Genomic DNA, 15307 nt, shown 5'->3' with positions numbered 1-15307 from the left:
CCCGAAATCAAAAGTGTTCATCAACTTGCCAAGACCAATACACCTGTGAAGTATGAGGATAAGGAATCCATGTTTTGTCAAGTTACTGGTCAATGGAACAGGAACGGAGGACATGGCTATAGCAATAGCTCATTTTTTCTTAAAAAAAGTCAAGCTTAAAATTGCAGAATATTAAGCCTGCAGAAATTAGTACTCTAACAGGCACAGAAACATATAAATGTATTATCATGATGAAATATAATTAAACTACTTTAATTAAAACTAGAACTATCACTAAATGTGATTAATACCCCCACAAGTCTGCTTCGGAAATGAGGAGATTACTAGTAACAGAATACCTTGTAATAGAATTGAAACATAGAGTTATGGTTGTGGGCAATTAAAGATAATTGTGGTTCATGTATGTTGCATTTCCTTTCAATGTGGTTGGCCATTGATGAAGTTTAATTGAATTACTCTGTAATAAGTCCAGAAAGACAAAGAAAAAGAACAAAGGGCAATAACTCTATAAATACTGAAGATAGAGTTATAGTTCTTGTGCACTGCACTTCCTCTTATTGTGCTTGACCATTGTATGAAGTTGTTTTGAATTCCAACCAGTACGTTTTAAGTTATGCTCCGGACAAGGAAAAGTATCAAAGGGCAGTAACTCTGTATTTTGTCAAAATGGAGTTATGGCTCTTGTGCACTGCACTTCCTTTTAATGTCCTTGACAACTGTATGAAGTTGTACTGAATTCCAAACAGTAGTTTTCAAGTAATGCTCTGGACAAGGAAAAGTAACAAAGGGCAATAACTCTGTTATTAGTCAAGATGGAGTTATGGTTCTTGTGCACTGCACTTCCCCTTATTGTGCTTGACCATTGTATGAAGTTGTTTTGAATTCCAACCAGTAGTTTTCAAGTCATGCTCTGGACAAGGAAAAGCAACAAAGGGCAGTAACTCTGTAATTAGTCAAGATGGAGTTATGGTTCTTATGCACTGCACTTCCTCTCAATGTGCTTGACCATCATGTATGAAGTTATAATGAATTCCAACAATAAGTCTTCAAGTTATGGTCCGGTCAAAAGAAAGCAATGGAAAAGTAACAAAGGGCAATAACTCTGTAAATAGTCAAGATGGAGTTATGGTTCTTGTGCACTGTACTTCCCCTTATTGTGCTTGGCCATTGTATGCAGTTGTTTTGAATTCCAACCAGTAGTTTTAAAGTCATGCTCTGGACAAGGAAAAGAAACAAAGGGCAGTAACTCTGTAATAAGTCAAAATGGAGTTTGCACTGCACTTCCTCTCAATGTGCTGGACCATTGTATGAAGTTATAATGAATTGCAACAATTAGTCTTCAAGTTATGGTCCAAACAAAAGAAAGCAATGGAAAAGTAATAAAGGGCAATAACTCTGTAATTACTTTAGATAGAGTTATGGTTCTTATGCACTGCACTTCCTCTCAATGTGCTTGACCATTGTATGTAGTTATATTGAATTCCAACCATTAGTCTTCAAGTTATGGTCCGGACAAAAAAAGAAGGCAATGGAAAAGCAACAAAGGGCAATAACTCTGTAATTAATTTAGATAGAGTTATGGTTCTTGTGCACTGCACTTCCCCTTATTGTGTCTGACAATTGTATGAAGTTGTTTTGAATTCCAACCAGTAGTTTTCAAGTTATGCCACGGACAAGGAAAAGTAACAAAGGGCAATAACTCTGTAATTAGTCAAGATAGAGTTATGTTTCTTACGCACTGCACTTCCTCTCAATGTGCTTGACCATTGTATGTAGTTATATTGAATTCCAACCATTAGTCTTCAAGTTATGCTCCGGACAAGGAAAATGCAACGGACAAAAAAAAAGCAATGGAAAAGCAACAAAGGGCAATAACTCTGTAATTACTTTAGATAGAGTTATGGTTCTTGTGCACTGCACTTCCCCTTATTGTGTTTGACAATTGTATGAAGTTGTTTTGAATTCCAACCAGTAGTTTTCAAGTTATGCCACGGACAAGGAAAAGTAACAAAGGGCAATAACTCTGTAATAAGTCAAGATAGAGTTATGGTTCTTGTGCACTGCACTTCCTCTCAATGTGCTTGACCATTGTATGTAGTTATATTGAATTCCAACCATTAGTTTTCAAGTTATGCTCCGGACAAGGAAAATGCAACGGACGTCTGGACCGACCGACCGACCGACCACCGGGTGACTCCTATATACCTCCCCAAACTTCGTTTTTGGGGGTATAACTAGAACTATCACTAAATGTGATTAATACCCCCCCCGCAAGACTGCTTCGGAAATGAGGAAGTTACTAGTAACAGAATACCTTGCAAAAGAACGGAAATAGAGTTATGGTTGTGAGCAATTAATGAAGTTGTGGTTCTTTTATGTTGCATTTCCTTTAAATGTGGTACTCTGTAATAAGTCCAAAAAAGTTACGCTTATTGAGCACTGCACTTCCTCTCATTGTGCTTGACCATTGAATGAAGTTTCATTGAATTCTAAAGATTAGTTTTAAAGTTATACACCTGACAAGGAAAAGGAACAAAGGGCAATAACTCTACAAATACTGAGGATGGAGTTATGGTTCTTGTGCACTGCACTTCATCTCAATGCCCTTGACCTTTGTATGCAGTTTCTTTAAATTCCAACCATTAATTTTCAAGTTAAGCACTGGACAATAAAAAGTAACTAAGGGCAAAAACTCTTAAATGAATCAAGAATGAGTTATGGTTTCTGTGCACTGCACTTTCTCTCAATATACTTGACCATTGTATGAAATTGTATTGAATTCCAACTACTAGTTTTCAAGTTAAGCACTGGACAAAAAAGTAACAAAGGGCAATAACTGTAATTAGTCCAAATAGAGTTATGGTTCTTGTGCACTGCACTTCATCTCACTGCCTCTGACCATTGTATGAAGTTTCATTGAATTCCAACCATTAATTTTCAAGTTAAGCACTGGACAATAAAAAGTAACTAAACGCAAAAACTCTTAAATGAATCAAGAATGAGTTATGGTTTCTGTGCACTGCACTTTCTCTCAATATACTTGATCATTGTATGAAGTTGTATAAAATTCCAACCATTAATCTTCAAGTTATGCTCCAGACAAAGAAGCAATGGAAAAGTAACAAAGGGCAATAACTCTGTAATTACTTTAGATAGAGTTATGGTTCTTAAGCACTGCACTTCCTCTTATTGTGCTTGACCATTGTATGAAGTTGTTTTGAATTCCAACCAGTAGTTTTTTTTTTGTTATGCTCCTGACAAGGGGCAATAACTCTGTAATTATCAAGATGGAGTTATGGTTCTTGTGCACTGCACTTCCTCTCAATGTGCTTGACCATTGTTTGAAGTTAAACTGAATTCCAATCATTAGTCTTCAAATTATGGTCGGGAAAAAAGAAAGCAATTGAAAAGTAACAAAGGGCAATAACTCTGTAATTACTTAAGATAGAGTTATGGTTCCTGTGCACTGCACTTCACCTTATTGTGCTTGACCATTGTATGAAGTTGTTTTGAATTCCAACCAGTAGTTTTCAAGTTATGCTCAGGACAAGGAAAAGTAACAAAGGGCAATAACTCTGTAGTGAAGATGGAGTTATGATTCTTGTGCACTGCGCTTCCTCTCAATGTGCTTGACCATTATATGAAGTTGTATTAAATTCAAACCATTAGTCTACAAGTTATGCTCCGGACAAGGAAAATGCAACAGACGGCTGGACCGACCGACTGACCGACCGACCACCGAGTGACTCCTATATACCCTCCCCCCAAACTTTGTTTTGGGGGTATAATGATATGATGATAAAAAGATATACATTTAACCATGTGTACATTATTTTACATAAAATTGAAATAAAATTACGATAACCTCTTGGAAATTGTTTTGGATAAAAAGTAATTAACAATGATTGATTAATAATCAATATAAAATAAACAATAACCTCCTTTAAGTCCAACAGCAATAGACAGTTTCCTGTATTTTCTATGTGGTTTGAGCACACCAGAGTTTGACCAGTTCTTCATTGTGTGACTGAAATATTATGTGAGAATCATTCACCATTCAGAAAAGTACCATATGGAAACGTGTTTCGAAAAATACCACAAAATCGGTCATTAATGGCACATAACATGGTAATTATTACTTTTATCTTCAATCTGTTTTTTTCTTTTCTTAAAATCTCAGTACTTTTTTCTCAAGTTTGATTTTCTTGAAATATTTTGGTTGATATTGATGCATGCAGCTTTTAGAACAAGAATCAGATATCCCTCTTACTATAAGAAGCTAAAAATACTCTGTAAACATGGACACATCTTGAACTGTTTTTTTCCGATGCAATTAGTCTAATGTACCAAAAAAAAGAAAATTTCCTATCACTCAACTTTAATCAAGACCATTATATTGAAATAGAGAATTGTAGGTTTTCAAATAAGATAGTCAAGATAACAAATAGCATTAGAAGTTACCAGAATGTGTAGGTATTGGCAAATGTGATGAATCTGATTATCTGTCTATTATAAACACATGCATTTTGTTGAAACATTAAATGCCAATCAAACATAATATTGTAAAGTTTACCTGAACAAAGAGGAATCTAGACCTGCACCTCCCCTACGATCTCCAGGTAAAACACCAACATCTTTCACTGTTTCTGGATTATATGCTGCACTTGCTTGCTTCAAAGATTTTACTTCAAATGTTACTTCATCTTCTAGGTCTTTATGAACCACTGAAATATGAGAAATACAACAACTTGCCAACAACAGCAAACATACAGTTAGGTGTAAGATTACTTAACTTAGACACTGACCATGTTTAAGAAAAGGTGTTGATACATAGAATTAAGTACTTGGGTAAAACCTATCACATACATTTTTTATGAAAGAATAGAGGCTCAATCATTTGACTTTCATGAGTAACTTAGACCTGACATGGTTGATTCATACTGCTTTAAAGAGGTTTACATCTAATTCAAGTTTATGAAAATCCTTCAAGAGTTATAGGAAATAAGCAACAGACAAAACAACCCATTCCCTTCATAATTTATGGAGATACCATCTTCAACACAAAAACCTAACAAAAGTGTAACGGCAATGGCTACGCCAACACCTACATCAGGATGATTACAAAAGCTCTCCCTATTCTTCGCATAGTTGAGCTGAAAATGTTTTCAAGTCACACAAATAAACAGTAAGGTTGACATCTCTGTGTACAAGTATTAACAACTTTGACAAAGAAACCCTCAAGAATGATTTAATATTCCCTATTGTTTTAAATGACAGAACAATTATAAAACCCCTTCCACTACTCTGTGGGGGTTTATGAATTATAGCTATAGAATTTTATAATAGCGCCATAACAGAAAAAACAACAGAAGAATGCCCTGATGGTACTGAATTTAAATAACTTTTGTTGAGGTCAACAAGAAATGCTACATGCTTAATGTATAAGCTCTGTGCATTGTAGTTTCTGAGAAGATTTTTTAAAATTTCATCTTTTAAGTCTATATTTAGCTCATGTGACCAACTGATACATTAGACTGGAACAATTCATATAACTTTTGTAGATGTTTGGTCAAAATCTTGATATTAAGAATGAGATGTTATTAAAGAAATCTTGGTAACATTATGTAAAGCACAAGACAGAAATCATGCTATTATAAAAGCTCACCTTTAACACAACTTAAAAATTACATAAGTATTGTATTGGAAAGTAACCATTAACATGTCAAACTTACTTGATTTACATCCTAGATTACTATTTACTGCAGTAATCTGAAGAATTTCCCAGTATGTCTGCAGGTCACTTAAAGTATCAAAGTGGAATTGTTTCTCTTGGAAAACATGACCTTCAGGAGCGTTTGTTTTGTTGTAACCCTTTAACGATAGCTTTGTGTCTAATAAAGAAGCATTTTTGTGCAGGTATATGAACATCTGAAAATAAATCATAACATAATACTAGAAAACAAAACAAGACCATGATATGTAATTTTGTCAGGTTTCAGGTCTCAGAGTACTATTAAAGACATAAATTGCATTTAACAATAAGCTAGAAGATTACGCCTCAATGTTATTCAGGCATATGCTCAGTTGAGGGTACAACCACAGTGTAACTTACAAAAATATAGGATAGTTCAAAGTATTAAACTAATTAAAATCCAACTACATTGTAAACTAAAGAATGGATAATCCTGGAAACATAGTTGCCAGTGTTACAAACATTGTCATGTGTTTAACAGAGGAATGATTCAATCATAAAACAATAATCATTAACCTTATATGTCAGACGGCTTATTGCAGGCACATTTTAAATGAAAGTAGGTAGATTCTAATTTGTAATCTTAAATTAAAAGGGGAGAAAACTCTTGAAATTAAGGTGCTAGTACTAAAACTTTGTCATGTACTGGTATAATGTGGGAAAAGATAAGAAACTAAGTTCTAAGTCTGAAGTAAATTATTTTAGCAATAATGATTGAAGAGTAAAAGTATCAAATTTAAACAAATTTTATACTTACTGAGGTAAAAGTGACGCAGTTTTTTAAATATACAAGCCACGGTTAAGAACTTTATCACATATGATGTGGGTGATGATGAGGAACATACATTTGAAGTTTAAAGTAAGTTTAAAGTAAATATATAAAGTTTTCCCAAAATTCAAAGTTGAAGAAACTTGCAATCATGAAAAAGTAAAAGTTTGTGATATTAGAAGATGGCATACTTGAATAATTATATGTATATATGTACCACATAAAAATGTTGACACACAAAAAAAAACTTATGTGTAGAATTTTTATTAAAATATTAAGGAAGATATATCAGGAATTTCAACACAGCAAGAAAATCAACTTATCAAAGTTTAACACATAAAAGTTCTACTGAAGTATATACTATTTCACTCTAAAAAACTTTATTTAATCTGAAATCTGGAGGCAAATGTTGCTGTAGCAGGACAGCTCTCTGTAAACTTTGTATAGTCAAAAATACAAATTTCAAGGCAACGCTAGGTAATATCAAATCTAATGAAAACAAACCTGATCCTTCTCTTTGAGGACTTCCCTGCCAAATGATAGAAGTCCCATCTCTGCCATGTAATAACACAATGTGGAGAATGATTGTACATACTTTTTAGAGTGGAGAAGTTGTTGGGTGAGAGAGAAAGGTAAGTTTATAACTGGATAAAACCTCTTCTGAGGATGTTCTAAAACATCCTCTAGTCCTTCTATCTGTGAATCAAATTTTATACATAACATATATAATGATATAAAATGACAGACATATGTAACGTGAAAATACTGAAAACCTAACTTTCCAGATTGTCTCTAGAGAACAATTCTAAATGTCTAGATGCTGCATGTTAATAATAATAATTCAGTACACTGTGTAAGATAATCTCATTCTCTGTCATAAAAGCATCATTGTACTTTAAAGATTTAAACTGTTGCTCCAGAATATCTAATGCAGAATGATGGTTTATATTATGAAATACTTTTTCACAGCTCAGTCAGTTTTTTTTTGTTTCGCGACCAGGGTCCAAGGTTATAAAGAAATTCTCCAAGCTCAAACTCAAATCTCAGGTATTTGATTGGTCAGAAACTGCCACAGAATGTTCACTGACCAATAAAAATCCTGAGATTTGCGACAGAACTCAGAAAAGAAGTTTTATAAACCTGAGACCAGGTATAAGATTGACCTGTTTATAAGCCAGTGCTCTCTAATTGATCTAAAACAACGAACAGCTAATGTGTAATGTAAATAGTTTTAATTCAGAACTGCTTTATAGAAAATTTCTGATGGAATAAAATACTATGATTCTAACTCCTGTAAAGGAAGACACTTATACCTTCCATGTATTTTTATACTTGTTTCATTAGTATTAATTGCTTTTCAATGTAATTGTTGTAAGAGTTAAGGAACAAGCTACAAGTACTTACTTTATAACAAACATTGACCATTTCACAGAACAAACATACTGGCATATTGAGCAAACAATCACTAAGCAACACCCAACCTTTTGGATAACCTGAAAAAAACCCAACAAAGGTTTAAAAATGGTTGTGAATGGTTGTGTATAATTACAAGATTGTAGATTGTGTCACATACTTTAATACAAGATTTTGTATCATTACTTAATGCTAGACTGGCTGTCCATGAATACCTGATTTGTCACTGATTTTAGACTGGTTATGTAAAATTACCTCATTTTAGAATGGTTGTGTACAAAACTGTCCAGTTAGCTCAATAGGTATAGTACTGAACTGTAAATCGGGCAACCATGGTTCGATATCCCAGATAGTACAGGTCACTTTCATTGTGATTCCACACAAAATCCTTTCTACGGTCATTTGAACTGAACCTCTGCTCTGGCATGTACAGGAGTTTTCAGTCCCTTGCTAAAGTGAAGGCAACTAGTACTGGTAAACTGCTTGACAGCATGGGCAGAAAAGATGCTGTGGCTGAACTGTGCTCTGATAATTCAAAGTGGCTTACTGCTGTAATCCCGACACCAATAGTGTTAAAATTTCTGATTGTGTACTGGGTGTACATAATTAGCAGATTCCAGACTGAGTGTATATATTTGTCTAATTCTAGACTGGATATATAGAAGAGGAGGAGGAGCAACATTGACTAATGACTTAAATGACAAGTTTTGTGTGTATGTGTGATTACCTGAATGTACTGGTACAGGTGGTAGATATCTTCTCCATGTCATCTCATTACAAATATACTACAGGCTCATTCTCTACATGCTGACAATAACCACCAGTTATATCAACCTGCAGCAATTATATAACCATGTCAATAATACAAGAAAAATATAAAACTTTAGTTATAACAACTGCAACTCAATGTAATGAAATTACTGGATAAAACATGTATGTAAAGAAAAGACCTTTAATAAATTTGTTACTGTATATAGTAACAATTCAACCGATTATTAGTGTCACATGACCTGCGGCCGAAAATCATAATCATAATTGGCTCAATGAACACGAGTAATTGCACCAACTGAAACAATGACGTCACATTTTAGGTCATCAAAACAGCTAGCTGTCAAAGCGAAAGTAAGTTTCAACCACAAATCGCTTAATTTTATGGTGAGAACTTAAGGTGACAACGGAGTCAATTATCACTGAAAATACCTAAAATGAGATTTTTTGCTAAGTAGATTTATTAACCTTTTCTGAACACATTTGTGATTTAATTTTGGAAGCAGTTAGTCCAAAAAATGTGTTTTTAAATGTTTTAAAACGGAACCTATACTATTTGTATCTGCTATTCGCGTAACCTGTCGTTTATTGATAACGCTCCGCCCCCTGTTGAGGCATCAATGAGGGAAATCGGTAGTTCCATATATCCGTGAATTACACGTCCATACTGGTCCATACTTCTCGTAATACATGTATCGTACAACTAACTTACATCTTTTATGAATATCTCAACATTTAGCCTTTTTTATAAATTAAGAAATTGTCGGCCAATGTACGTAACATAATGTATGAAACATAAATAATTAAGCATAGCGGCAAATCACACGACCACGGGGTTGATTAAAAATGTAGTTGCTAAAATATCCATAATGTGTGACAATAATTTGTCTGTCCCGTTAATCTGATAGATATTACGTTGAGTTGATAGACTTTTGTACGGATTCAAGGGCTTACTTTACATTCAACCTCGTTTTCTAACAATGTCAAGTAAAACAACAACAAAAACAGACAACATTTTTATATGTGAACGCCTATGTGACTTGTGGAAAGGTGTCCCTGACAAATTTCTAAACCATTTTAGATTGTCTAAGGATGATTATTTCTCTATAAATAAAAAAAAGATATTAAAATATATTCTCAGTGAAAATAAATTGTTCGTCAGTAAATCGGACACAGTACTAATAAATCTGGGACAAAGTATGAAATTTATTGTCTAAAAGACTATCCCCGGTAGAAACTGGATCTCTATGCCGTGCATAGATGATATTCATAATAGAAGTCAAGAAGGCCAGATCATAATGATCTAGTAATACCTTTTATTTCTATTAAAATATGTGAAGCATTATCAATTTGGTGGAAAAGATATATAATATCCCGTGCTTATTTGTACATCTACCATGGACTTTAAAAGACTGTCAGAAGCTTAGTTTTTTGTTATTTTTATTTTGTATTTTAACGGAATTTCATACACGAATACACAGGCAGAGTGATACTGGTATAATACAATAATAATGCTAATGATAATAATAATAAACTTCAAAAAGGAAACAATTAAGTACCCCGCTAGCGGTGCGCAAATGCGTTCCATTTCCCCCCACTGAGTGCCTCAAATTTTACCGATAGTCACGTGACATGTGAGACAGATACCAGACGATCAGTAAATCACGTTAAGAATTGAAGAAATTTCAGCTATAAACTGATATTAATCAGCAGCTTTTTAATTGGTCAGATGTCACTGGGTCATAAAATGTTGTTAGAGTATGTTACCGCAACTTGTGACCCTCTCTGGTGCGATATTTGTGTATTATGCAATTATTTAGCGTGAAACGTAGGGGTCCGAGAGAGAACAGCCGATTTATGACACTTCGTTTGATGCGGGTCGGACTAACTTTGAATCAGCATAACTTCTTTAAAAATCAAGCAATTAACATGCGGTTTAAAGCACATGAAAGGAAATTCATTTACGGAGGGAACCGTGTCAGGGATTTTTGTTTGCTCAATAGGCGACTTAATTATCTTTAATTACGTAATATGTATGGTGAAAAAAGTCGCATAAAATGTTTGACGTTACGTAATATTTTTTTGAGAAAATATAGAAAAAATTTGAGACACGGTTCCCTAGATAATATAAGTATGGTTATTTTCAAAAATTTGATGACAAAAAATTAAAAAAATGACTTTGATATGACAATTTAAAATTTTAGGATTTTTATTCAAAATCAATCATTTACAAAGGCATTTTTTTCAAATATGTTATTTTTTATGATGATCAACGACATTTAATGCACAAAGATTAAATAAATAACAATTATTATTAAAATAACTTTGTTTAAATGACATTTATGTAAGTACCACGGAAAGTGTCTGTTGTCACCTTAAGTATAATTTGTACAAACACAGTTTACTTGAAAATAAAAGAATAAGAATACAACAAAATCATTCTGAGAAAATAAACCATGTTTCTTGATTTTAGCGTCCTTGTATGAACATAACCGAAAGCAACTGTTAGTAAAAATCTATGAACAGAGACAGCAATTTCAACTAAAGAAATATCAAAGTAATTTAAAAGAAATGCTTCTGTTAGACCCATCAAGTGTATTAAAGACAAAAACACACATCAGAGACGGGCAGGAAAATGATAATCGGCCCTGAAATGAATAATGTCCTCGGGGGCAATTATTCATTATGTGGGCCGATTATCACCTTCAGGACCTACTCTGCTGTGTATTTATCTCTTATTAACACTAAAATTCTTAACTTAAAAAAATGACAGCCATTTACTTTGTCATTAATTTTTACTGTCAAGATTTCAATAATATGTGATACATCATTCTTATATAGTAGGCCTTTACAGGCCAACCAGTAACATAAACATGAACACAAATATACAACTCACAGAGACTGGGATAACATTAAGTGACCTTGCCCCCATTCTAATAGCCTAGCATAGTGCAAAACAAAGAAAATTTAATGAAAACCCACTGTTAACTACAGTTAAAGACAGTTATAACTAGAACTATCACTAAATGTGATTAATGCAAGACTGCTTCGGAAATGAGGATTCTACTAGTAACAGAATACCTTGTAAAGAATTGAAACAGAGTTATGGTTGTGGGCAATTAAAGATAGTTGTGGTTTCTTGTATGTTGCATTTCCTTTCAATGTGGTTGGCCATTGATGAAGTTTTATTGGATTACTCTGTAAGAAGTCCAGAAAGACAAGGAAAAGGAACAAAGGGCAATAACTCTATAAATACTGAAGATTGAGTTATGGCTATTGTACACTGCACTTCCTCTCATTGCGCTTGGCCATTGTATGAAGTTGTACTGAATTCCAACTACTAGTTTTCAAGTTATGCACTGGACAAAAACGTAACAAAAGCAATAACTGTAATTAGTCCAAATAGAGTTATTGTTCTTGTGCACTGCACTTCATCTCACTGCCCTTGACCATTGTATAAAGTTTCATTGAATTCCAATCATTAATTAAGTTATGCACTGGACAATACAAAGTAACAAAGGGCAAAAACTTTTAAATTAGTCAAAAGAGTTATGCTTTCTGTGCACTGCACTTCCTCTCAATATACTTGACCATAGTATGAAATAGTTTTGAATTCCAATTAGTAGTTTTCAAGTTATGCTCTGGACAAGGAAAAGTAACAAAGGGCAGTAACTCTGTAATTAGTCAAAATGGAGTTATGGTTCTTGTGCACTGCACTTTCTCTTATTGTGCTTGACCATTGTATGAAGTTGTTTTAAATTCCAACCAGTATGTTTTAAGTTATGCTCCAGACAAGGAAAAGTATCAAAGGGCAATAACTCTGTCATTAGTCAAGATGGAGTTATAATTCTTGTGCACTGCATTTCCTCTTAATGTGCTTGACAACTGCATGAAGTTGTATTGAATTCCAACCAGTAGTTTTCCAGTTATGCTCCAGACAAGGAAAAGTAACAAAGGGCAATAACTCTGTCATTAGTCAAGATGGAGTTATGGTTCTCATGAACTGCACTTCCTCTCAATGTGCTTGACCATTGTATGAAGTTATATTGAATTCCAACTAGTAGTCTTCAAGTTATGCTCCGGACAAAAAAAAGCAATCGAAAAGTAACAAAGGGCAATAACTCTGTAATTAGTCAAAATGGAGTTATGGTTCTTGTGCATGGCACTTCCCCTTATTGTGCTTGGCCATTGTATGAAGTTGTTTTGAATTCCAACCAGTAGTTTTCAAGTTATGCTCCGGACAAGGAAAAGTAACAAAGGGCAGTAACTCTGTAATTAGTCAAAATGGAGTTATGGTTCTCATGCACTGCACTTCCTCTCAATGTGCTTAACCATTGTATGAAGTTATATTGAATTCCAACTATTAGTCTTCAAGTTTGAGTCTGGACAAAAGAAAGCAATGCTAAAATAACAAAGGGCAATAACTCTGTAATTACTTTAGATAGAGTTATGGTTCTTGTGCACTGCACTTCCCCTTATTGTGCTTGACAATTGTATGAAGTTGTTTCGAGTTTCAACCAGTAGTTTTCAAGTTATGCTCCGGACAAGGAAAAGTAACAAAGGGCAGTAACTCTGTAATTAGTCAAAATGGAGTTATGGTTCTTGTTCATTACACTTCCTCTCAATGTGTTTGACCATTGTATGAAGTTATATTGAATTCCAACTATTAGTCTTCAAGTTATAGTCCGGACAAAAGAAAAGCAATGGAAAATATTAAAGGGCAATAACTCTGTAATTACTTTAGATAGAGTTATGGTTCTTGTGCACTGCACTTCCCCTTATTGTGCTTGACAATTGTATGAAGTTGTTTCGAGTTTCAACCAGTAGTTTTCAAGTTATGCTCCGGACAAGGAAAAGTAACAAAGGGCAATAACTCTGTAATTAGTCAAGATGGAGTTATGGTTCTTGTGCACTGCACTTCCTCTCAATGTGCTTGACCATTGTATGAAGTTATATTGAATTCCAACCATTAGTCTTCAAGTTATGCTCCGGACAAGGAAAATGCAACGGAGACCGACCGACCAACCGACCGACCGACCGACCACCGGGTGACTCCTATATATCCCCCCAAACTTCGTTTTTGGGGGTATAAAAAGTACCATCTGATATATTTACCCTATCTTCTCCAAGCCAATGTTCTTGTCCACTTTCAAACTCTCCTTTATCTGTTTTACTATCACCAGCATTATCACCAGCATTATCACCAGTATTATCACCAGCATTATCACCAGCATTATCACCAGCATTATCACCAGTATTATCACCAGTATTATCACCGGCACTACCACCAGCACTATCACCAGTATTATCACCAGCATTATCACCAGCATTATCACCAGTATTATCACCAGCATTATCACCAGTATTATCACCGGCACTACCACCAGCACTATCACCAGTATTATCACCAGTATTATCATAAGCATTATCACCAGCCTTAATATCTGTATCACCACCAGTGTTATCATCATTTCTTGCAGTATTATCAGACTGACTGGTCTCAGGTTTTACTGTCTTCACGGGTTGACCATGTGTATCATAGCCACAGATAGAAACAGATATTGATGAGCAGGCCAGCTGTATTCTCAGCATCTTAGGTAAAACTCCATATCTTAGACCTGCAATTCTGGTAAAATCATAATATAAAACTTAATAAAATAACTATTCTCTTATACATCTTTTTATACTTCCTTAGAAAAGGGTCTAGATTTAAGCAGATCTGTACCCTATGACCAACACCAGAACTGAAACACATTAGAGGGTAATTAATAGAAAGTTTAAGCTGTTTTCACAAGTTTATTTAAAAATATTGATCTAGTTAAAATGAACAGGGGAACTTACTCTGTTCATATTTCATGGGTGGTGCTTTCTCAGCTAAACTTCTTCCTGATATTCTTGATGACTTCTTAATGGTCTTAACGCAGACTGAGCGGATATCAGGTGTCTCTACAACTTTCTGTAAACACAATCATGCAATACACCATTCAATACTCTTCACAAACACAAGCATACACACAATACATATTTATTTCTCAATGACTTTCAATAAACACAAACATACGCAATCTCAAACTCAATATCCTTTTACTAGTAAGATGTTTATTATAATTTATCACAATAAGAGACAGAATGCTGACAAGTTTTGAATACCATTTTCTGTTGCAGGTTCTTAGGCACCTTTTGTTAACAGTTTCCTCTGTAAGCTCCTGTTTCTCAGCTTCCTCCTTGGAACACTGAAGTAACGCAACTTGGCTTCATTCATCATCCTCTCACACAATTTCTCTATCTTCTGTTGATATGCTCGGTGTACACAGGTAGATAAACTAGAGTACAGGAAGATAAACTAGAGTACATGTAGATAAACTAGATAAACTAGAGTACAGGAAGATAAACTAGAGTACATGTAGATAAACTAGAGTACAGGTAGATAACCTAGAGTACAGGTAGATAAACTAGAGTACATATAGATAAACAAGAGTACAGGTAGATAAACTGGAGTACATGTAGATAAACTTAGAGTACATGTAGATAAAACTAGAGTACCCAGAAGATAAACTAGAGTACATGTAGATAACTAGAGTACAGGTAGAATAACAGTAACAGGA

At 34.3% G+C, this 15307-nt stretch overlaps 1 protein-coding gene across 1 annotated transcript in view; it reads right to left on the bottom strand.

The window, feature by feature from the left end:
* LOC132725384 (general transcription factor 3C polypeptide 1-like) overlaps positions 1-14238 on the bottom strand; it is a 77067-nt gene extending 62829 nt beyond the window's left edge. Inside the window, exons 1-7 of the mRNA XM_060710487.1 lie at positions 13818-14238; positions 8662-8768; positions 7926-8014; positions 7026-7217; positions 5733-5928; positions 4574-4724; positions 3939-4027 (exon numbers count right to left, since the gene is read on the bottom strand). Of these exons, the coding sequence (XP_060566470.1) occupies positions 3939-4027; positions 4574-4724; positions 5733-5928; positions 7026-7217; positions 7926-8014; positions 8662-8704 (760 nt within the window). The 5' untranslated portion in view covers positions 8705-8768; positions 13818-14238. The remainder of the gene's footprint in view (positions 1-3938; positions 4028-4573; positions 4725-5732; positions 5929-7025; positions 7218-7925; positions 8015-8661; positions 8769-13817) is intronic.
* Positions 14239-15307: the final 1069 nt, after the last annotated feature.

This window comes from Ruditapes philippinarum, unplaced genomic scaffold, assembly GCF_026571515.1.
Source record: "Ruditapes philippinarum isolate M1 unplaced genomic scaffold, ASM2657151v2 ctg4994_1_1_1_1, whole genome shotgun sequence".
NCBI lineage: Eukaryota > Metazoa > Mollusca > Bivalvia > Venerida > Veneridae > Ruditapes > Ruditapes philippinarum.
The sequence above is the reverse complement of the archived record's forward strand: the minus strand, read 5'-3'. Positions and strand labels throughout refer to the sequence as shown.